The 22,988-nt window shown below is 36.8% G+C and overlaps 1 protein-coding gene across 4 annotated transcripts in view; it reads left to right on the top strand.

Annotated features, from left to right (window-relative positions):
* The first annotated feature begins 279 nt into the window (after positions 1-279).
* Positions 280-22,988, top strand: part of LOC308186644 (dystrophin-like) — a 114,193-nt gene continuing 91,484 nt past the window's right edge. For 2 of the 4 annotated variants that reach the window (XM_080608767.1, XM_080608768.1), the window contains exons 1-2: positions 280-368; positions 11,841-11,959. In XM_080608767.1, the coding sequence (XP_080464893.1) occupies positions 295-368; positions 11,841-11,959 (193 nt within the window). In that variant the 5' untranslated portion in view covers positions 280-294. Of the gene's footprint in view, positions 369-7,632; positions 7,766-11,205; positions 11,314-11,840; positions 11,960-22,988 lie in introns of those variants that run through there. The other 2 variants (XM_080608769.1, XM_080608770.1) reach the window with 2 other exon arrangements.

Consider the following 22,988-nt stretch of genomic DNA (forward strand, 5'->3'; position numbering starts at 1 on the left):
GCTTGCGACCCCGTTTTGGGGCCCCCTCCTCAAAGAAAACACTAAGTTTGGGGAAATTTCCTCAACAATCCTCAAATTTGGGGATTTTCCCCCGAAACCCGCTGCTTGTGACCCCAATTAGGGACCCCCCCGAAAAAAAAACCAAATTTGGGAAATTTCCCCCAAAACCGCTGCTTGTGGTGTGCCTGTAGGATTCCCCCCCCCAGACCCCAAATTTTGGGTGAAAATCCCCCAAATCCCTCCCCGTGAGGTCACTTTTAGGACCCCCCCCCAAAAGATTTATGACATTGGAAAATGTTGATAACATTTGGATATAACAGTAGCTGGTCTGATGGATTGGCTTTCAATGCACTCCTTCACAGTCACAGGTAGGAAAACTAACTTTTCATTGTTTCAGCTAGCTTGTAACAGATAACTTTACAGGGCTTGGGGATGGTGTATCTATTATGTGGTTTTAGCTATTTACTGAGTGGGGCTCTCAGCATTCTTTTAAATGCCTGCCTGTTTGCTTTGATGTCGGGGCTGTATTTCGTGTCAGACTGAAACCTCTTGCAGAGGAAGAGGATCTGTTTTCCCCCAGCACAACTGAGGATGCTCAGTTCAGATTATTTTCTGGAATTTTAGTGTATAAGCAAGAAGAGAGTTTGAAAGAGAAGTGCAGACTTGGAAACTTTTCAGACAAGCAAGCAATAGATCCAAAATTAACCCTTTAAAAGTAGTCCTACAGGGAAAAGATTTTCCTGTAGGCACTTGGAGGGTTACAATGTAGTGCTTGCTGAAAGCGTCAGAGAGTTGCTGGACTGAAATTATGGATTTGCCTTGAAGGTACACAGCTGGAGAAGTTAGCCTTTGTTTTCAAAACCTTTATGTTGTTTCCCAAGCTGTTTTGAGTATTCTCCCTTTCTCAGAAGTTGACTAGTTTTGGTCTATGCTATATGAAACTCTATCATCAGAGATTCAAAGTCCTCTAGTGGTTCTGTGTACTTGGATTAAGGAAAAGGTTTTGCCATTTTTTCTTAAAGGCCTACCTGGTGTGGTTATGGCACTACTTGTTGCAAAGCAACATTTATTTTCTAATGTGGTAAGCCTCCTGATCTGTCTTTTCATACTTCTATATTTCTCACTTAAAGAGCACTGTCCTGCAAGTCGGCTGAGTGCTCCAAATTATCGGTGAGTGCTGAGTTTTTGAGTGAGTAGATGGGCATGTTCTATTTAGTGATAGATAAATGGAATTTAAAAGAAATTATTACAATTCAAGCTTTCTTTTTAATTATTTTTAGTTACTAAAATTTTAAAATAAAATTTGTCAAAAATACTTACAAAAATACTTACAAAAGCACAATCTAAGACAATCTCTTGTGGTATTTAGGGCAGTTCTGGTATGGTAGTTTGCATCTTTCTGAGGTAGTTCTCATGTGCCTCTCTGGTATGGAAGTTATAACACGCCTCTTGTGACAGGAGTATTAGGGCAGTTCTTCTGCCTCATGTACCTCTAGTGGCAAAAGTATTAGGGCAGTTAGTTCGGCATGCTGACCCACTGGAAAAGTTACTATCTAGGAATTTTGTTTGGTTTTGTGAGCTATCTTTGTGTTAGATCAGCTTAATTGTTACAATGCAGTCCCATGATCCAGTGCAAGAAAAGTAGTGAAAGGACATATATAAGCCTTGGTAAGCATGGGGAATGAAAACGGAAGAGAGGGAGAGAGAGGGATAGCACCCTTACCAGTGGAGTCCACGGTCCTACCCTGTTAGATGTAATGTTAAACTGTCTTGAGTCTATGCTGGAGTAATGCGCGTGGAGAACTTCATCTTTAACTGGACTCATCAGCAACTGGGAAGTATGTATTTTTTCTTCAGTTTTCTACCTCTACACAGCTGTATTACTTTTGTAATGGCGATTGTTGTTGGGGATGATTTGCTAAGGAGAATCAACCACTTAACTGTATAAGAAAAAGCTCATTAACAGGCAAATAAGATACATGCAGATAATAATTACAAGATGATGATGTGTTCAGACATACTCACTTCACTCTAGTAAATACATGACAACCACTACATTTGGTTACCACTGAGCTGGGAACTCAAAATGGTGATGTTGTATGGACGGTAATGTTCTTCATTTGTCATATCAAAATATTGGTTTAGGGTTTGTCTATTAATAACTCATTTGTAGAGTTAATCACTAGCTACATCCTTCTAAGGCTAATTAATTTTGGAACAGGCATGCATATCCTTTCTTTTTGATCATACTTACATCTTACAGTATTTATGTTAGATGAAAGCTCATAAGAATGTAAATTTATTATTATTTGGGGGAAGTAATTAATGCAGTTCAACACAATCTTTCCCTGGATCTTCCAGGAAATGGAGTGCTGTTTTTGTTATACTGTGAGCCCTGAGAAAGTGAAGACTGAATGGTTGCCCAAGGTTAGAGTATGTCTCATAAGTGTATCTCTGGGTTTTCTTCCCAGATCACTATTCCTCTAAATTACTCTGTAGCAGTTACAGAGAGCTTTTAATGTGTTAATAATATGATCATAACAAACTGTCATTCATTTAATGTATATATTACAGTTTGCAAAACTATGATGTTTTAGAATTTTTTATGACATTTTGATTTTTCTTTCTATATAAAAGTTTGTTAAACACTATCAAGTACTAAATGTAATTTGAGGGAAGGGGTTGAATTTCTTTTGTTGTTTAATGGCCTGAATTCTTTTTTTTTTTTGCTTTACCACAAAAACTGTGGAATAATAATTTCAAATTAAAGCACTAAATGCCCTTGAGTGGAGAGGCTTTTATATGTCGTAGGTAACTTGCACTGCAAAATGAACAATCAAGAAATGGCATCTAGCACAGAAGTCCCTACAAGGACATCTGTAAATAACAGGACAGTATCAGCCTGTTTCAGGCAACAAAACAACGTGCACCAGAAAATTTCATACATTTTGATTATGTGTCCAGCTAACTAGTTCTTGAAGAGTTATCATTTGGAGGATAGCAGGCATGTCTTGTTTCAGGATATTGCTAAGGGCACAAAGGAACTAAAAAGTAGCTTCTAGTAGTGTAAGTGTAGAATACACTATTTTGAGAGGTCACTTACCATCTAATCTCTTGGTCCTGTCCAGCAAAGTGGTGATGTGCCCAAGTGCATGGTTGTTTCCTCCCAGTCTCCCTATTCTGGTATCCCTCAGAAGACTAGAAGGCACACTGGGGCTGCTATTCATCCATATCTTCTTCTGACATAACAGGATGCACTTAGGATGCATGCTTTGGGAAACAGTATTGTCAAATGGAGCCTTCATCTCACACTGTAGACACAGACTCTGTCACTAGCTTTCAATAACTACTTTTTTTCATTGCTCATTGGCTCAAATGTTTTTGGTTGGTTGGTTGGTTGGTTTTGTTTTCCCTGGGCACTCTCTAAACTTACTTTTTTGGTCATTTCCACTGATGACCATTTTCTCCTTTTAATTTGTTCTGTCTCTCATTTCATAGGTGGTTTCATTCTTAAGGACCTGAATATAAGAATGCAATTGTCCTGTAGAAATCAATGAATCCCTTTCAGTCTAAAGATCTGGCTCCATACTTGTAGATGATTACTTCCACAGAAGCTGTGTTAAAGTGTGGGAGCTATGGATAATTTCTGTGGGCATGAATACCTCTTCATCTCCTTGAAGCATTGTCTGCGCACAGCCTTACTACATGGGAAAATGCTATTTTTAACTGAAATACCAGGTTACTTAAGCCGCACAGGAATGCTGTGATACAGAAAAGACTGAATGATTCCTGCTAAATTTAGTGGTGTAGTGCTGCCTCTGTTGCATTAGGATACCTTTGGGAAAGAAAATTAGATAAATCTCAAGGGGAAAATATGCTAAAATTATATTGGATAACTAATCAGTATTGTATATTCAAAGGCTAAAATCAGTGGTACTCTTTGGCATTTTAACTACTTTGATAACTACTTTGGCAAATCAGTGTAGCCACTGAAGGCCAAAGTTGTAGCATGTCTGTTCACCTAGACATGATATCAGTCTTCTTGTTTCCTAGTCAAGGTATCCAGTCAGATAGTCAGATATCCAGATTGCATGCTCAAAAACACTGCCTAACATCATCTGGTGCCTGAAATCAATAATCAGAAATTCGATTTTGTCCAGCTCTATAAAAAGAGCTCTAGATATCTAAACAAAGTCTCTTATTTACAAGTAGTCCCTGGTTGTGGAAGGTAGGTGCCTGCATGCCTGCAACCTTGGTGTTGTCGAGACAAGTGTCTGGGTGTTTGTATGTCATACCTTCTCCAAGGTTGTCTTCTGCTCAGGGCAAAGCTCACCAGCTGTGAACAGAACACTCATTTCCTGCTTACTACAATTCATGCTCTTCATTCAGTTTTTCTATAACAAGATTTCAAAGCTTAAGTTCTTCTTCACTCATTTTGTGTTTGCTGTTATAAATCTTTCATAACATTCTGCATGGTAAGCCTGTCTTGAATGGAAGTGAAAAAGAATTACCCCAGTAAAGTTTTGTCCCCTTCCTAGTAGTTTGTGCAATCATCTAGGAAACAGCAAGCGTACATTCAAATTCCTGAGATAAGTCTCCAAGACTCCAGGATGCACCACTTGTGTTCTCCTGGGCTTTAATCACTAAGTTATTCTGCAAAAGTCTCAGAGGAAGACCTAATGTTCTCTGAAGCCCTGAGTCAGTCATTTTTCAGAAGAACCTCTGTGCTTAGTGCGTCCTTTATATTGATTTTCAATGACTTTGCACTTCATGCTCAGTATGCGGGATCGCTGAATTGGCCTTCAAGATTCAAGATGCAATCAATAAAATAGGTACACTAAGACATTTGGAGTGTTCAGGAGCACCTACCTCTATCCTATAAGAATAAAAAGCCTTCTATAAGAAACCCTGCCACTTACTTTAGTCACTTAAATGCAGGCACCTACTTCGGTGTCAGAGTGTCTTGGCTTCATGCCTAAAGTAGAGAGTTTAAATGCAAACCCAGCAAAAGGTGATCAGCACCAGGCTACATGAAACATAGTGTCTCACACATCCTATGCTTTATTAATATTTTGTGTTTTACTTACATAGTATGAAAATCTATTGCAACACAAAACATTTTTATTTAATCTCCTCCATTTTCCGTCTTTGTCGTTTCTGCAGTTCTCCCATTTTACTCTTTTCTCTTCATTTTTTTTTCCCCAGATGTTTTCTTAGTTTCCCTGTGTTCCTCTCAGTTTATTCCTCTGTATTTCATTCATTCACTTTTTCCTATTGCCTTTTTTCCCCCTTCATTATTGTACTTTTTCACATTACCTATCTCTCCGGGCAACTTTTGTATTGGAATGGCATCTTGAAGAAAAACAAGGTTCACTCCAACTGTCAGTTGTCTTTATGGTTACTTAGGACATAATCTAATTCATATATAAAATCCATTTGTGAAAAAAAAAATAGTATTTACTGCAAATAATAGATTTTGCTTTTGACACTGAAGTCTTTGAGGTTTAGCCTTGACTTTAGGTGTTTCTTGTTTAGCCAGAAGTAAGCCATAAGCCTTCCATGTTGACTCTTTGGCTGTAATTTGCCTGCACAGTCTTCATCACATTTAGATGCTGTTAATAGTCAGAAAAAAGGCTAGCTGTAATTTGGAAGTCTTGTATGTTAATGATCTCATGGTGGACCTGGTACCATGTGTCTGGAGTGTGCATTTTATGCCGACATTAGCATTACTCCTAAATTGACAGTTACAAACAAATGTTTTTCAAACTCAACTTTTTGCAATTCACAACAGATAATTGCAAATATTTTTCAGGAAATACATTTAAACTGTAAAATAAGTAACCGTATAAACTAGATTATGTTTACAGTATTTTTGTATCTTTGATTTATCCTTCAACAGCTTCCATGTTCAGCCTCAATTTACAGCCTCTGCTATATTTTTGTTGCACCATCTTCATCTGTGGACTGCTCCTTCTGAGTGGTGTGGGGAAAGGAGGAGTATCAGAAGGAAAGCAATTGAGCAGATAAAAATGGGAGATAGATTTACATATCTTATTGGTTTTGACATTAACACTCTCGAGGTATTACTAACAATATGTTTCCTGTGTCCATCTAGTCTTTGAAAAGAAAAAAAAAAAAGCTACCACAGCCTCTCTTACATTATGTTTGTATGCTTCTAAGATTCACTTGAGATGCTAAATAGTATTTATCTGTTTCAACATAAAGTGTTCAGGGTGAGTGAGTGCGTGAAACATTTGAGAGCAGACACTTCAATATGGAAAACATCTTTATATTCACCATAGTTGGAGTCAAGGAACAGTCACATTGGAAAGCTGTTATACCTTGGTATGTCTTCTTTTTCTGCCACTGCTACATATTAGGTATCTGCCCTCCAAAAACATCCTAGATAGTGCTAAGTCATCTTTATTCATGATTCAGATGCAAAAAGCTCAAGAATGGAGGAAACAAAACAAAACAAACACTTTAAGGCAGCCGTTTGAATTCCCATAACAAAGTGTGCACAAGCACAAAGTCTCCAACTCAGAAATACCTTAAAATCCTGAGATATGGAAGGATTAAATGCTACTAATCTGGAGGGGATACCAGTTTTGCATGAACCACTGATGTAATCTAGTATGCTTCCATTTACTTTGATGATTGATAATAACAAAATAATTGCATGTCTTAATAAAACAATTCCTATCCCTACCCGGTAATTGGTGATATTTTCATTTCTCTTATCTAATGTTTTCAGTGAGGAGTAGTTGGCTTTTTTTTTTTGTCTTTTTTTTAAAGACCTTCAGAGAGTAGTGGAATTTGTATCTGAATGGATATTCTCAGTGCCTTCTTGAAGGGATTAAAAGTAAGTAAGAGACGAGCATGAAGAACTAAGTACATATAAACACACTGAGAGCAATATTCTCAGTAGAAAGCTTTCTCTCTCATAGTCTTTTACCCCCCCACCCCCACCCCCCTTCTCTTGTTTATGGCTGACATTTTATTCTGATCAGATATTTCTAATGCCCTTTCTCTGGTCATTTTTCAAGAGGTTACTTGGAGTGAATATTCCCATTTATATAATCACCTTGTCTTTTTGGACATTTACACTCTATAGCAATTGCTTTTAATATCAAGTTTGAGAAGCAGTGGGGCACAGATTGCTTGACAAAGCTACAGTGGTATATCATTGAGTCCAAGGTGCGAATTTTCAGAATATAAACTTAGGATATGGTTCCATGAGTGGAATGTTCTGAACTTTATTGACTAAACAAGGCAGCAGCTGCTAAGTAGCACCAGGAATATAAGCAAAACAAAATGTTTTGGTAAGGAGAAGTCAGTTCTACTACGGTTGACACTGTCCCTATTTCAGGCTCTAGATCACAGGAGCTTTACCCATTTACTTCTTGTAATATTTTTTCCTCCAGATTGGTATCAGAGATCTTTGCCTCTCTCCTCTAAGTTACTTAAAGCTTTTTTTTTTTTTAAAAAACTTTTTTTTTCTTTCGTCTTTCTTACACTTTAATCAGGATTTTGAAGTAGGAGTAAGTGACATTCATTAGCTTCCTCCTTGCTTCTTTAAAATGCTTGAACTTAGGCCAGGTGACTGCCTTAGAAATCAGTGCTTCACCACAGCTGTTTCTGCTTCAGGATGACAGACTGAGGAGGAGAGAAGGAAAATGGAATTAAAAAGAACTGATAGAAGAAGCAAAAGCTTGTTTTCAGTACAGTGAGGGAAATGTGGATGTAAAAGTAATGGTGTGAAAAGGTATGAAAATACTTTTCTTTTAACAAATCACTAGGTTACCTGCTACTGGATCCTGTTTTATTACTGGAGATATCTGTGAGGTTTTCTTGTGTATATGAAGTAAGAACAACAAAAAAACAATTCTTAAAACGGAGGCAGTAGCTTTTATGATCTGAATGTAGTTCCTTTCTGCATACACTTCTTTGTGAATTAGATCTCTAAGTTGCTTTTTTGTTAAATGACTTTATCGTAGCCCAATTGTAATAGCATTATAACCTTTGTTAGACGTAAAGACAGCCTAAGAAAATAGCCTATTAAACATACATGACATTTCTTTGTAATTATATTTTAGTTAAAGTCATGTAAGTTACAAAGTCTACTGATTTAAAGACATGATACTGAAAAAACGCTAAACAAATGAAAACGCAGTTATTGTACGAGCCTGCGATGTAAAAGTATCTTCAAAACGTTTCACTTCCTTTCTTTGAAATTCTTCCTTTTATAAAATCTTACTGATTTTATAAATTCTACCATAATCTTATTGGTTTTGTTGTTGTTTTTCTGTAGGGGCCTGTGATTTAGCAAACCTTATTCTTTATCTAGAGATAGAAATATGTGTCACAAATTTAAGTGGGTACTGTTACTAGATAACTTAAAGTGTTTTGTGTGTGAAATACATCTGTTTAGCTTCAGTCTGCATTATTTTTCTTACATTTCTTGAATCCCCATCTTTGCAAAATTCGTCACCTCTTCAAGATTCACAGCCATCTGCATCTTAGGTGAATTAACTTCAGGTTAATGTGGGGAAAAAAAAAAAGAATGAATAAACGTGTCTATACTAAGTAAAGAAATTGACCCCTAAATATACTGAGTATTTTTTTCTTCACTGCTTGTATATATACATATTTTTTTGGTCATAATTTCTATATCTGTACTCGTGAAAACTTAGCTTTCTATTTTTTGACAAAGATTTAGGAAGCGGTCTCTGAGGAGTAATTAGAGCAAGCTTTGAAGATGCTTCTTAAAATTCTGTTTTACTACTAGGGGCTGCAACTACAAACAGAGCTGTGTTGCAATGGCTCTAGAAAGGCTTAGTGCAGCCTTTCAGTACATAAAAGGGGCTTATAAGAAAGATGGAGAAGGACTTTTCACTAGGGTCTGTAGTGATAAGGTAACAGCTTGTAAACTAAAGGGTAGTTTTAGATTGGGTATAAGGAAGAAATTTTTGATGATGAGAGTGGTGAGGCACTGGAACAGGTCACCCAGAGAAGCTGTGGATGCTGTATCCCTGGAGGTGTTCAAGACCAGGTTGGATGGGGCTTTGGGCAAACTGATCTAGTGGGAAGTGTCGTTCCACACACCCCAAGGCAGGGAGGTTGGAACTAGATGATCTTTAAGATCCCTTTCAACCTAAAACATTCTGTGATTAATATATGTATATGTATATGCATATATAATTCCTGTTGTAACTTTTTAAATCATTTCAATGTATGCTGTCCATAGTCTTGTCACAAGCAAGGCTGGTGCTGTTTTAGCTGATCAGCTGGTGGCTAGCAGGAGTTGAACATGTTATAGTTCTTCCTAACTTATATTTTAAACATTCATATGCCTGTATGTTTTTGGGGAGAACAGTGAATGCTTGCTAGGTATGTCAGCTTTGATTTACTCCCTGTCAGACATGAACCAAGCTGCAGATGTAAGAACAGATTTGCTTTCCCTTTCTACAACCTGAACAATACAGAGAGAACAAGTGAAGTCTTAGAATCAGTATTCCATTTGATTTCTTTTCAATACTTTTTCACACCTGCTTGCTCCTATATATATATTTAAACTCTTTTGGAAGCCATTAATAGCTATTGAAATTCAGTTTCAATGTTTTTTCATGGATTTTTAAGAACTGTTTGCCACAATTCGTAATCTTCTAGGCTGTAATATCTCCTGCAGTCATATTTGGCAGTATTGCCCTGCAAATGTACACATTGAAACATCTAGAGACTTTTTACCGAGAAGCTGACATTTCAAGCTGCTATTATAATGCTCACGTTCTAGTGATGGGACTACTGAAGTGTGTATAGTGAGGTATTCTTTTAACAAAGGGAATATCTGCTGAATTAAATCCCTGTTGGAATAGGGAGAGCATTTTCACTTATATTATTGTTATTATTTTTAATTAAGTTGATGCTCTGAGATCTGAGTTGCTGTAGATGGTTATATACATCTGAGTTGATGTGGAATGTTTGCCATCTTCTTTATATTTTATGTTTACTATATTAAGAAAGTTCATAAGACACCTGCCAATGGTTTATTGAAGAGCTTTTGCTACTCTTATAGTTATGTCTCAATTCAAATTTTTGCTATTTGTAGTAAAAGAGAGATGCTGAGGAGGATGAAATTGAAGAGAAAGCCTTAATGCTGTGTCAGTGCTGTTCAGCAATAGCCAAAAACTGAGTGTGTTCTCAACATGATTTTAACCACAAATCCAAAACACAGCATAATATGAGCTTCTGTGTAGAATATTAACCCCATCCCAGGCAGATCCAGTACCAACAGGATGCAAGAAATTGTGTAGACATAAGCTGTGCTTTGAAAAGGCCTGTATTTTAGTATACAAATCAGTCTGATCTCACAGACTTACTACAACCATGACTAGATAACAACCTCTTAAGATTCCTTGTCCACCACCCTCCTGTCTCCAGACAAACTTAATATTTTAAAGTCTTTCTGCATGTGGGAAGGATAAATTAATAGCGATACTTCTATTCTTAATTAATGTTTATAAACTTCTGCATAGAGAAGCAAAATAGTTCATAACAACTTCGTTGTTACTCTTTAAGTCACTCTCCTCTCAGAAGAAATTGGACAGCAAGGGTACGTAACTGGGAAATTACTAATGCATATATAACATTTTTCCTTTGCTCTCTTGAAGTTATTACAGTATGATGTAGTGAACATTTTAGCCATATATTATAACTATGGGAGACACTGTTTAAAATGAACTCTTAAAATTAATAAAAATGTAAGTAAATCTGTCAGAGCTAATTGCAGCATTGCAAATTGTTTAGATCATGCTTGATATATTTGTAGATAAAATTACATGTGTAAATGATTTCTGTTTTAGAACAGTGTCAAAATCACAAATAGTATAGTTGTTTTTCTTCATATTATATGCACATCAGTTATTGAACACCTGATTAAACTTGTTTTTCCCGAATGCCTGATAAAAAAATTCTGATCTCCTAATGGATGACTCTTAGATGAAATGCCAAAGATCATAGTGTATTAACATTATTTATATTGCAAATAGTGCAACTGGTAATACAAGGGATCAGATTATGTATCTGAGCTGTAATTTAATTTTGTTTATTCTGTCCTTTCCTGTAAGCACATTTAATTTGTGCTGTGGGGCTTTTGCTTATATCAGCTGAAACCCACAATTGGAGTACAGTTTTGTACTCATCTGAAAAGTGTGTGTTTTTCTAAAGGTTTTGATATGAAAAGTGTCCTGTGCAGTTATGCTGCATATGTTCCCACATCGTGAGATGTTGAACCTGTTGGTCCATTTCAATCAGGTATAGTAGAGACCTGTTAATGTCAGCAGCAATAACATTCTTAAACCTGTAGTGAAAAACTGGTAGCTGGAGAGAGGAGGAAGGCTGCAAAATAAATACAGCAATTACCTATCCTGCTTGGCTTGCCATGAGCTAATTTTAGTGTGCACAGCCACAGCACGTGATTCTTCTCACCTGTGCGCTGTTTGGGACTGAAAGAGAGTGAGCAAGCCTGTGACAGGTATTAGGGGAGTGACAGGACCAGAGTGCAGTGGGTGGAAACAACTGGTTTTGGTGGAGTTAGGTTATAGGCCAGTGGGATTTAGTTGGGGATAAGAAATGTGGTTAATGTGGTGGTGATGGATATGGATGGGTATAAGTTAAAAACCCATTAGAAACCAAGCTTTGTTAGTTCTAGCACTGACTGAACGAGTTCTTTCATTAAGAAAACAAAAAAGTAGTAGCTGATACTGATGGATAGCAGTAGAATTATATAATCTAACACCAAAAAAGAAGCAACTGATTGTTCCTCTTGTTTTCTTCTTTAGACCCGACTTGTTTGATTGGAATGCTGTTGCTTCTCAGCAGTCACCTGTGCAACGATTAGACCATGCATTTAACATAGCCAGGCAACACCTGGGCATAGAGAAACTCCTTGATCCTGAAGGTTAGTACAAATTACATTCTTTTCTCTAGGTTGAAAATCAGTTTTTCCATTCACTTGGTTGTAGCTGAACTTCTTTGCACAAAAGTTTAATGTTTTGCAAGATAATTCATAAACTGAAGACAAATCCTTTGTTTATACTTTGATGTTAATTTTGCTCCCTACTGAAATAGCATAAACACTCCCTGTATGCTTGAAAGCAATCTTTTTCATGCTGAAGTTTGGGTCCAGAGTTTTAAGGTATACACACCGGTATCAAGGTGTCTTGAAAATAAGCTGATTTCTGTTTAAAGAATTACAGCATGCAGCTCATATCTTTTGGAGAAATCATAATTTCAAATCAGCTTTCAATATATGTATCCAAAATGTAGATTCAAACTGTAGCTAATTGTATCTTAAAATACAGCTATTTTATGTTAATTCATTTTAGCACTTGATTGTAGATGTAACTTTTTGCTTGAATATCATCATTATGCTAGACTTGCAGTATTTTTCACCACTGATCCTAATGAGACTGTTTAACTCAATAAACAATGACTTAGGAAAATCCTCTCTTTCTTCTGTGCTTCCTTATACAGTCATGTTTGAAAGAAGCCTCCATTTTTCACGTGATCTTGTTTATTTCTATTCTATGTCCTTTTTTTTTTTATTGCTGAGACACTAAATAATTACCCTCAGCGAACATTTCTAAAACATTCTTTAATATACGGCAATGTTGAACAGCCATTGTATTTCCTTTTTTTTAATGCTCTTATATATATGTATATATACCCCATCTTTTTCCACACTGTGATCCATATGCTGCATTTTCATGCAATTTCCCACAATTTGTCTATTAAGCCTCTAGCAAATGCAATTTTTAATGTTTGTGGCATTAGTTATCAGTGGCTCACCTCATAGTGAATTTCTGATGGAATGAAACAGAAGTTTCTGATGTTAAAATCAGCCTAAAACCTAGCATTGAGTCTTTTGATGTTTAAACACAATAGAGTTTGCGTCTAATTGACCTAATAACCTTGCATACTTTATGCAGGAGAAATACAGGAAAAAGATTGTCTGCTTATGCAGGGAAAACAAAACAAACAACACAACCTTGTTAGAGGGGATTAATTTAAGACAATGGTATTTTGCACTATGTAGAATTCAGAGGAGCATCTGAAGTAGCGCTCACAATTGGAGCAGCTAGTAAGGCTTGCAAGTCAGTAATGAGAAGGACTTGCCACCACATCAGTGAAGACTTTGTGGGCACCTCCTGAGTGTCTGTCTTGTGTGCAGCCAAATAGCTCCTCTTACGAGATGCAGCTTGTAAGCTCTGGGTGAGATTGGAATGGAAAGCGTGGTTGCACAACAGAACAGATATAACTACAGTAACGGGTTGAACTTTAATCTTAAAATAGTTTAGTGAATGAGTTATTTTCTGGATGCAAAAGTCACTTTTGATTAGACATTTTATTCTGCTTTTGGCAAAGATAGTTGCAGTTGTTTAGCCAACAGCTGAAAAACTCTTAAACATTGGTGGTTTTCCAAATGTCTGCTGTAATTATTTGCTATTCAGTGCTGTAAGTTGTGGTGCTTGCCACCTATGTTTTTAGTTCTCTCCAAATACTAATAAAAATAAATTATTAATAATAATAAAGAACAACCTGCAAGCTTTTGAAAAAGAACAGTCAATTCTGTACCTATTTGAAGACACATTAAGAAGTTGTGCAACTGTAACAATTTCATTCAGCAATACATTAAGGTTGCCTATCTAAAAATCAAATTTCTTTCTAGGCTGAAAGACTGAATTAGTGGTGTATCAGGAAGTGGAGAATCTTGTTTGCAGGTTCCAGCATACTGTTTCTGCAACTTTGCTTTGCATATATATCACCTCTCCTAATTAGATAATCAAATATCTCTTAACAGCGTATTGTGTGACAACACTGTGTTCTCTGTTAGCTGAATAAAAACTGCAGAGCAGTTTTATCTTTGTTTTATTCCTTATATATTTATTAACTTTAATAGTTTATTTTCTGGATACAAAAATCACTATTGATTAGACGTTTTATTCTGTTTTTGTTAAGGATATGTGCAGTTGTTTAGCCAACTGCTGAAAAACTTTTTAATGTTGGTGGTGGTTTAAGAAAGTTCAACCACTGTAAGTAAGAACAGAAAGGGAACATACAGTCAATGCCTCTATCTTAGGATAGAGGCAAACAAACTTATCTGCTAGAATAAGATATGTGGTTAGGAGCTTTTTTCCAGCCTTTTTCCTTTCCTGTTCAGACAGAATTGATGAGAATGCTAGCCCCATTGCAGAGCAAAAAATTTGAAGATACTTTAACTGTCAGTGTCGGTGGGTTGTTGTTTTTCTTCTGATGTATAAATGGCATGTAGAAAAGCATAGCAGACAGGTTTTCTTCCCCTTCAGTCATGAAAAAGCTGTGGAAAAGTCAACTCTTTCTTCTTGACTGAATCTTTTCAGTGAATGAAATATAAGCAAGCTTATGTGCATGTCTGGTGTTTACCTGTAGTGAGGAAAGAAAAAAAAAAAGGGGGGGGGGGAAGGGTGGGGAAAACTACTGGTTGGTAGAAAGTGTTGTTTAGAAAAGTGTTAATGAACGCTTAGATTCTAGGGGTCAGGATTTGAAAGGAGTAATGTTTTTGCAAATTGAACTTCCTAGGCAAAGTATATCTACATAACTCACAGTGACCTATTGTTGTAGGACATTTATGATTATGTAGCTAAGAAGTTTAAAATCTTGGTAGTGCTTTCTGTGACCCCTCCAAAGGAAAGTTTTTTGTTTGTTTGTTTTTCCTTTTGGTTGCTCAAAGTATGTGTTTGTGAGCATTCAGTCATATCTTATTCATCTCAAAATACCATGCAACAAATATTGCCAAAATCAGGCCATTTTAGAATAGTGATTTCTGATCAGGTTTGAATGACAAAGCTGGAAGGCTGAAAAATTATACGGTAGTAATATGTATTTTAAAGCAGCAACAACAAAATTACTCTTGATACAACTAAGGAAAATTACTTTTTTCACACATTTGTGGTGAGTGTTGTGAGATTCAGAATGTAAGTTAGTTGTTGACTTTTCAGAAGATTGTTTGATCTTTTTCAATGCAAATGAGAGATTTGTTAATCTCAGACCTTCCTTAAAGTGTTTATCTAGATACAATTATAAGTTTCTTTGAAAATTTTTGTTTTACAGATAAGTGGAAAAGCAAAATCTTCAGCTCCCTGTTTCTCAACACATTATTTTGAATTATTGTTATATGTGGGAAATACGGGTGATGGAGATATTTGCTGTCTTTGTTGGTATGAGTTAACTTTAGCTAATTGTAGCAAAAGACTTGAAATATCTTAGGAGAATGAACCAAATAACGATAACATCAATAATTATAACTCATACATATGGAATTTTCAACAGCTTTGATCAAGCTGTTAAGAATAATCTATTTTTTTATGCCTAACTACCAGTACCTGGAGTTACAACTTCTAGCAGTTAACTGGTTGTGTATGATTGTCTTCTCTGTACTGCAATTTTGGAGGAACATGGTTCTGTTTTTCATGTATAAACCTCAGAAAATACCCTAAAGGCTGTCTGTCCAGTGTACCTCTTATCAAGTAACACTGTTACGTTGCAGTGCACCCGTTATCTGGGTGTGCTGGGTGGGTGTGGGGGGGATTCCCTATAGGAGAACAGAGTCTCCAGTCTTTGAGGTTAACAAAAAAGCTTAATATTCCAAGTTCTGTGCTTTCGTGTGTTTTGGAGTTTGCATAGGCTTGCGGAAGGCATTTTCAAATGTCATAGGAATGAGGAAAGACTTGAATATAATTGTTTCATCTGTTCACATCAAATATTTTTTTAAGCCTGTGTTACCAGAAAGGGTAAGTGCAACTACTTTGACATATAATTTAATATATGTTTGTCTCTTTCCAAAATTTTAGATATGAAGTAGAGAATAGGTCTGGTGTTAGCTCTGTCAGAGGGGAGCTCTTCTTTCTCATAAGCATCTTTTTAAATACCCTAAGTACAAATTAGAACAAATAAACAGTAACAATTTGTGTTATGGTCAACATCATGTAGTAATTACACGTTATTGGCTGTATACTGAATTTTTACCTGTGAACTTCGATAGTTGTTCCTTCTGGTACATACATTGGGTTTATGTGTCAAGGTTTCGGTAGCGGGGGGCTGCAGGGGTGGTCTCTGTGAAAAGAGCACAGCAACTGCCCCATGACAGACCAGAGCCAGCTCCAAAGGGGAGCCACCGCTGGCCAGAGCCAAGCCAGGGAGTGACGCTGGTTGGGCCTCTGGGAGTGCAGATTTAAGGAATGGAAAAAACACTGTGCAACAGCAGCTGGGAGAGAGGGGTGAGAACATGTGAGAGAAGCAGCCCTGCAGCCCCCTAGGTGAGTGCAGCAGGAGGGCAGGAGGTGCTCCAGGCAGGCAGCAGCAGTTCCCCTGCGGCCTGTGCAGGGAGAGGCCCCTGGTGGAGCAGGCTGTCCCCCTGCAGCCCATGGGTCCCACACGGAGCAGATCTCCACGCTGCAGCCCGTGGAGGAGCCCACGTGGAGCAGGTGGATGTGGCCTGGAGGAGGCTGCGGCCCATGGAGAGCCCCCGCAGGAGCAGGCCCCGGGCCGGAGCTGCAGCCCGTGGAGAGGAGCCCACGCAGGAGCAGGGGGCCTGGGGGGAGCTGCCGCCCGCCCGTGGGGGACCCGTGCTGGAGCAGTTTGCTCCTGGGGGATGGATGGACCCCGTGCTACGGAGCCGTGTGGGAGCAGTTCTTGAAGGGCTGCCCACAGGCAGCAGCTCTAGCAGGCTCAGTTCGGGAAGGACGGCATCCCGTGGGAGGGACCCCGCGTGGAGCAGGGGCAGAGAGTGACTGTGAAGGAGAAGAGGAGATGAAGCATTAGGGACTGACCGCAGCCCCCACTCCCCTGTTCCCCTGCTCTGCTCAGTGGGAGGAGGTTGGAGGGGGGGAAGTGTTTTTCGTTTGCTTTTAGTTTCTCTCTGCTCTAGCTTGTAAGTAATAGGCAATAAATTATATTAATCTCTCTATTTTGAGTCTATTTTGCCCATGAAATAATTGTTGAGTGATCTCCCTGTCCTTATCTCAACCTTTGAGCCCTTTCCATCATATTTTCTTCCCCTTTCCCTTTGAGGAGGGAGAGGGAGAGAGTGGTTGGGAGTGGAGCTCAGCTGCCCAGCTGGGTAAAACCAGTAAACACATCATGTAATCTCAATAGTCAAGCAAATTCCTGGAAAGTTAAGGCAAATATTCAGTTTAATATCCCATCAATTTTGCTATGAAATGTTTGCAATGGTTCTTTTGATACTGCGTGCTATAATATCTTCCAGTTTCTCTTCATTTTTCACGGTAATTAAATATTTGAACAATGGTGTAGTGATCTTCAAAGAGATGCCTGGCTTTGAGGCACAGACAGTATCATACTGTAGAGAAAATGAAAGTTTGATACTACAGTGTCAAACACCCTCTGCTAGACATGCAGTGCTGGAGAAATAAGTCTTTCTGGAACCTTGTGTTTGTTGTATGGTAGCAATTTTCTGTGACAAAACTTGTTAATCCTTGTGTAGCAAGGTGTGCTTTGGGATAAAACATGCATGACCTAGCATTAGAGGAATCTTTGAGGGACAATAGGGAGTGCTCCCTCTGACACTGAATCTGGGAATACATTGGAGCTGTGTCCTCTTTCCCCTTACAACAGCTGAGTAGTAGAAGTATGGTAGCAGTGGCAGAGCCACAGGAGATGAAGTGTCTGTGTGCTCCCTTCTAGCAATAAACAAGTGATTCTTTAATGAACTCGTGCCTGCTGTCATTTTTCTGAGTCTTGTGCTTGTTTGTGCTAGCCCAGTAATAAGTAGACTCTGAAGTTATATAATGGCATTTCTGCTGTTCTTTTTAGGTGAAGTAATTATCCAGTTTCTTATGCTTTACGGTGTAGCCTGATAAAAACCTCATTTAATCTATCTTAGTCACATTTGCCATATTTTCCCTTAATTTGCACTGATGACATGAGTTTTTGGCACCATTATTAAGTGATAATGAGACTCAGACAGTTTTCCATTTGATAACTTTTTTGTTTGATCTTGGTTTTGCATATTTCTGTATCTCAACCATACCTGTAGCACAGAGAAGAGGAAGGAGAAAAAAATCCCATCAGCATTGTAGTTCATCAAGTCATTAACCCTGTCTGTACCCACTAGTTGTATACAGCAGTAATAGTGTTTTCTTGTTCATCTTGCTGACATGGCTAGTGTCAAGGGAATATGAGAAGATACTTGTTTTCTATCATGCCCTAAAATTTAGAAATGTTTTTGCTAGTATGCTGTCAGTGTATGTTTAAAAATAAAAGGGGAAAAAAATAAGAAGAAAGTCTATAGGATTCACAATAATAAAGATGTTAGTTGTTACAGGATGTTATTACTGGACTTTACCCATAAATATTTGGAGTGGTTTAGGTCAGGAGCTACCTGTTATCCTAATGCCACTGGCTTGTTACTAGAAGTAAACTTCCAGTTAATGAGCTCTCTTAGTGTCTGGTGTCCTGTTACACAGCTATTTAGAAAAATAAATGTAGATCGGCAGGGGTCTTCTCTCCTATTGCAAATCTAATGATTTATCACATTTCAGTGCTAATGGTTATGTTATTTTTAGATATTCAAAATAGAATGTAATATGGTCGATGACATTTCTGATGCATTCTATCCTTATCTGTAGTGACAGCAGATGGTTTTTGAGAAATCTCTTTGTTTGCTTGTCTGAATATTCAGTATTCTGCCAGTATTTGAACTACTCTGTAAGAGCTAGGTAATGGGGGTCAGACAAATTTGCATTAATAATGTCATCAGTTATGAATACCTAATTTGTGAGTAGCTTTTGCTTCTATTTCAAAAGTAGCAAAATGCAGTGTAAATAGATGTAATGGCTTTGATAGTTCATTTAAGTATATAATCCATGTTTTGTGAGTACTGTCACCTGGTCTGAGGTATTCTGCAGCTGTGCATTTTGACTGTTTCATTGTAATGTGTGAGTAGCGGATGTTTTTGACATCCGCTTTGGTAGACACTGGCTTCCAAAACTGTATTTTGTATCAAATGAGTCAGTGAGCAATTGTTACCTTTTTGTAGCTAACAAAAACAAAGAAAATGTACCTTTGTGGCTTTAAAACAAGAAAATGATAAAAATCCCTTGAAAAAGAATTAAAAAGTAATCATGTCTTCTCTCTGTGCTGTTTTTATTTGTCTTAAGATTCTCCTTTAAAAAAAAAATGCAAGAAAAAATTGCTAAATTTCTTCAACTCATTGGTTTTCTGGCATACAAATTTTTCTAATCTCTAAGCGTTCTTTCTACTGGAACTGTAGACAGTGGACTTGCATTAACATTGTTACAGCATTGAAGTACAACAAGTGGAAGCACAACCTTTTAACTACTGCTTTACCATTTTTCAGTACAAATTCCAGCTGGATATGTCATCGTTTCAGATGGGTATGTCAACATATACTTTGTCTTTGGTTCTTAGCACAGCTCTGAACAACAGCAGAAGGGACTATGGAAATACCTTCAAAAAGAATAATACACTATTGTCTGAGTAGAGAAACAGGTAGATTTTTATCTGAATGAATTTATAATACAGATTAGGTTTTTAAATTGATTGCTAGTTTTATCCATTTCAATACTGTAAGATTTTACTACTATCTTTGAGATAACTTCCGCCAAAATTAAACTGCAGTTCTTCTGTGTTAAGTTTAAAGTCTAGCTTTTTCTTCAGTCTCAAGCAAATAGAAATAGCAAAAAATAGTTACTTCATCTAAAAACATTTTCTCTTCCATATTTATGAATATATTTATTATTACCTCATCAACATGTAAGCAAATCAATTAACCAGACACTAAATGACAAACAGTAACTTTTACAGGTTTTAATGGTAATAAATGATTGGAAGGCTATTTCATTAAGAGATTCAAAGAAAAAGCAGATGCTTCCTCTTACAAGTGAGAAAACATAAAATGACTGGGATTTAATTTGGTGGGAATACATCCATTATAAAACAAATTACAAGATTTTTTCTGTCGCAGTGGATTTGGAGATTATAATATCACTTGAAATGCTGAATTTGAATTATAAAGAGCACTCTAGTAATTTTGCATTGCTGTTGTTTTTGTAGGTAGTTGTCAAGTCAATGATCACTGTGTTTCTGAAGTCTTATATTCTGAAATATTTACATTTGATCATCACTTAATTAACTAATTCAATAACAAAATATAATTTGATTTGTTAAATAATATATCAAATAAGAATGAAGATTTTAACAGAGCGTGCATCTGCTTGTACGTTTGACTACGTGAGGAAATCTGTGCTTCTTCTGAAGGGCCACAAACCTCTGTTGCCTTGTCATCGGTAATGTCAGATCCATATTTTAATGAAGCCCAGAGTACATGCTAATGGAAAATGCCTTGAAGCTGAAAATACAGTGCTGAGTAATCTTGACATTGCAAAATATACTCAGCTGAGTATATTTCTCAGCTGAAATGGGTCAAGTGATCATAAAATATCCTGAGTTAGAAGGGACCCACAAGGATACTTTCCCCTGTTGTTTTCCTCCCCTACCCTGTATGTCCTGTTGTTGCTCTGCTTCAGGTGTGTTCAGTGAGTAAGAATGTTTAATCTATGACCTCACCATATATGTCACATAGAAGCTCGTGTCATCTTCAGGACTTACAGTAATGCTTTTCTACTGAAAGCAAGGAAAGCTGGGATTCTGTCACAGAGGCGTGTGGTAGGAAAACCATTAACAAAATTTGTTATCCAGAACTTCAGTGTTTTCTCTCCTACAAAAATATTTTTACAGGCTTGGAGATTGCATAAAACAATAGTTATTAAATGGTTTACCATACATTAAACAGAAATAGGATAATAGGACCTTCTGTCAAAGGGGGAGGCTTGTTTCTGTGCTTATAAATAAAAAAAAAGAAAATGTTTAAAATGCAGTAATTCTTTGGTCTAAATTTTCTTTTCTCAATTAAGACAGGAGCAACCACTGATTCTGTAGTTGCTAGAAGCTATGGAGAGCTAAGGTTCAAAGGAAACAATGAACTTTAGGAGATCACGTAGGTTGCATGAAGAGAAATAACATCAGTGAGGAGGAAGGGTACTTAAAATGTGAATATGAGAGGGTTGTCAGGTTTGACAGGGAAATGGAGATGCTTTGTGGAAAAAAAAAATCAGAATGGAAGGGACAAAATAAACATAGGTTTTATAGTTGGAACAAATAGATTTTTCTCTAGGACATAAGTTTCCTATAGAATATATCCTAAAGTTTAGTCCACATATGCACTTGTATATGATGTATGTGTAAAAATACTACTAAATATATGGTACAGCAATAATAAAGATAAAAAATGAAGAAAGTTCACGGCTAAACAGTAATTTGTGTACTATGTGCTTGTTTTATTGCCCTGTTAATAGCTGACTAAATACTTCGATAAGATCACAGTAACACAAATATTGTAAATTCTAAGTGCATATGTGTTTCTGTGGATGTCTTGCTAAGTCCAAATGCATAAAACCATTGAAATGTAAAATGAGCTAAAAATATATGAAGAATCTTAACAGCAAACGTTTTATAGATAAAATATTTTATTATAAAACATTTTATAGACAAAACTAGGGGTAATATTAGTACAATAAACAGAGAATAGGTATCTTCATATTTGTAGGTCATCATCATATTCACCATGGATTTTTGGTGATGGTATAATTCAGGCATCTGATCATACATTTGTGTATTTCATAGCTTGTAGCAATGCTGTTCATTGATAAGGTTCAGTAGGCAGCCTTACTGTTCTTCATATAATGCTGAGAGCATCACAAATGAAGTACTGTAAAGACTTCGCTCATTTCCTACCTAACTGTTCTGTCAATCAGCTTCCAAAGTGAGAGAGGACAAAGTGATTCTATGCTGATGAGAATCCAGTCTGTTGAGCTGCAGCAAGAAGTGGGATAGATGGGAAGCAATATCAAACTTCAGATTTGAACTTGATGGTGAAAGTCAGTGTTACAAGTAGTCCCGTGAATATACAGGTGTTTCATACACCAAAAGCCTGTTTTTTTTTTAATTTTTGGATTTAGCACACTTACCCCCTCATACTCACTCAGTGCGCACACATCAAAACCTGCAGTATTCTAAATACATTTTTTCTTCTGTTAGTTCTAAAGGTAACCTTCTCATCCTGCTGAAGTAGATGCTCTCTAGTGTGTGGTCATTTGCCTACTTGTACAAATCTCTACCCTGTTTTGCTTTTTATTTTCCTGACTTCTTTATAAATGTTTGGGTTTATATTAATATTTATCAGTCACAGTGCCTCAGAACTGTCTGTCAAATTGTAATCATTAGTCTGTTCTGACAAATGATCACATAGGTTTATTTGCAACTATATCGCATTCTGTGTAATTTTCTGTTCATCATTACTCATGCTGTGTTTCAGCATTGTTTTCCAAATAAATCATTTATGTAACTGTGGTAAAATATTCAACCAGGTTGAATCTTGTTCTATTTTCCTTCGCAAATGTCTCATGCGTTTTAATTGCTTATATATGGCATCTTCCACTGGGACTTCCTATGCCCCTAATCCATAATTTAAGCTAATATTAATAATGCTTGTATATAGCATTTTTTTCTTTTTTTAACTCACAATTTAATTAATGAAGCCCATTGGAATTGTGCATGTAGTTCTTGGTTGCTCAGAAAAATTACTAATGGAAGACAACTGAGGAAAGATCAATTAGAACAGAATTATACTGACCGATGCATCAATATAGAAAATGAAATAAGTATTATCCTAGTCTTTAAATCCCAAAGGAAGCAGGGGGAATTTTAGGTAAATGCTAAATACATAATCTGACAAGTTTCTTGTGGTACATAACAGTACCTACATTTTTACTGGATATTTTTTTTCACATGAAAATTTAAGATGAAGTGAAAGCACTGTATTTGCTAAGTCAACAAAAACTCTATATTCA

This window comes from Anser brachyrhynchus (assembly GCF_964034855.1).
Source record: "Anser brachyrhynchus genome assembly, contig: SCAFFOLD_319, whole genome shotgun sequence".
Lineage (NCBI taxonomy): Eukaryota > Metazoa > Chordata > Aves > Anseriformes > Anatidae > Anser > Anser brachyrhynchus.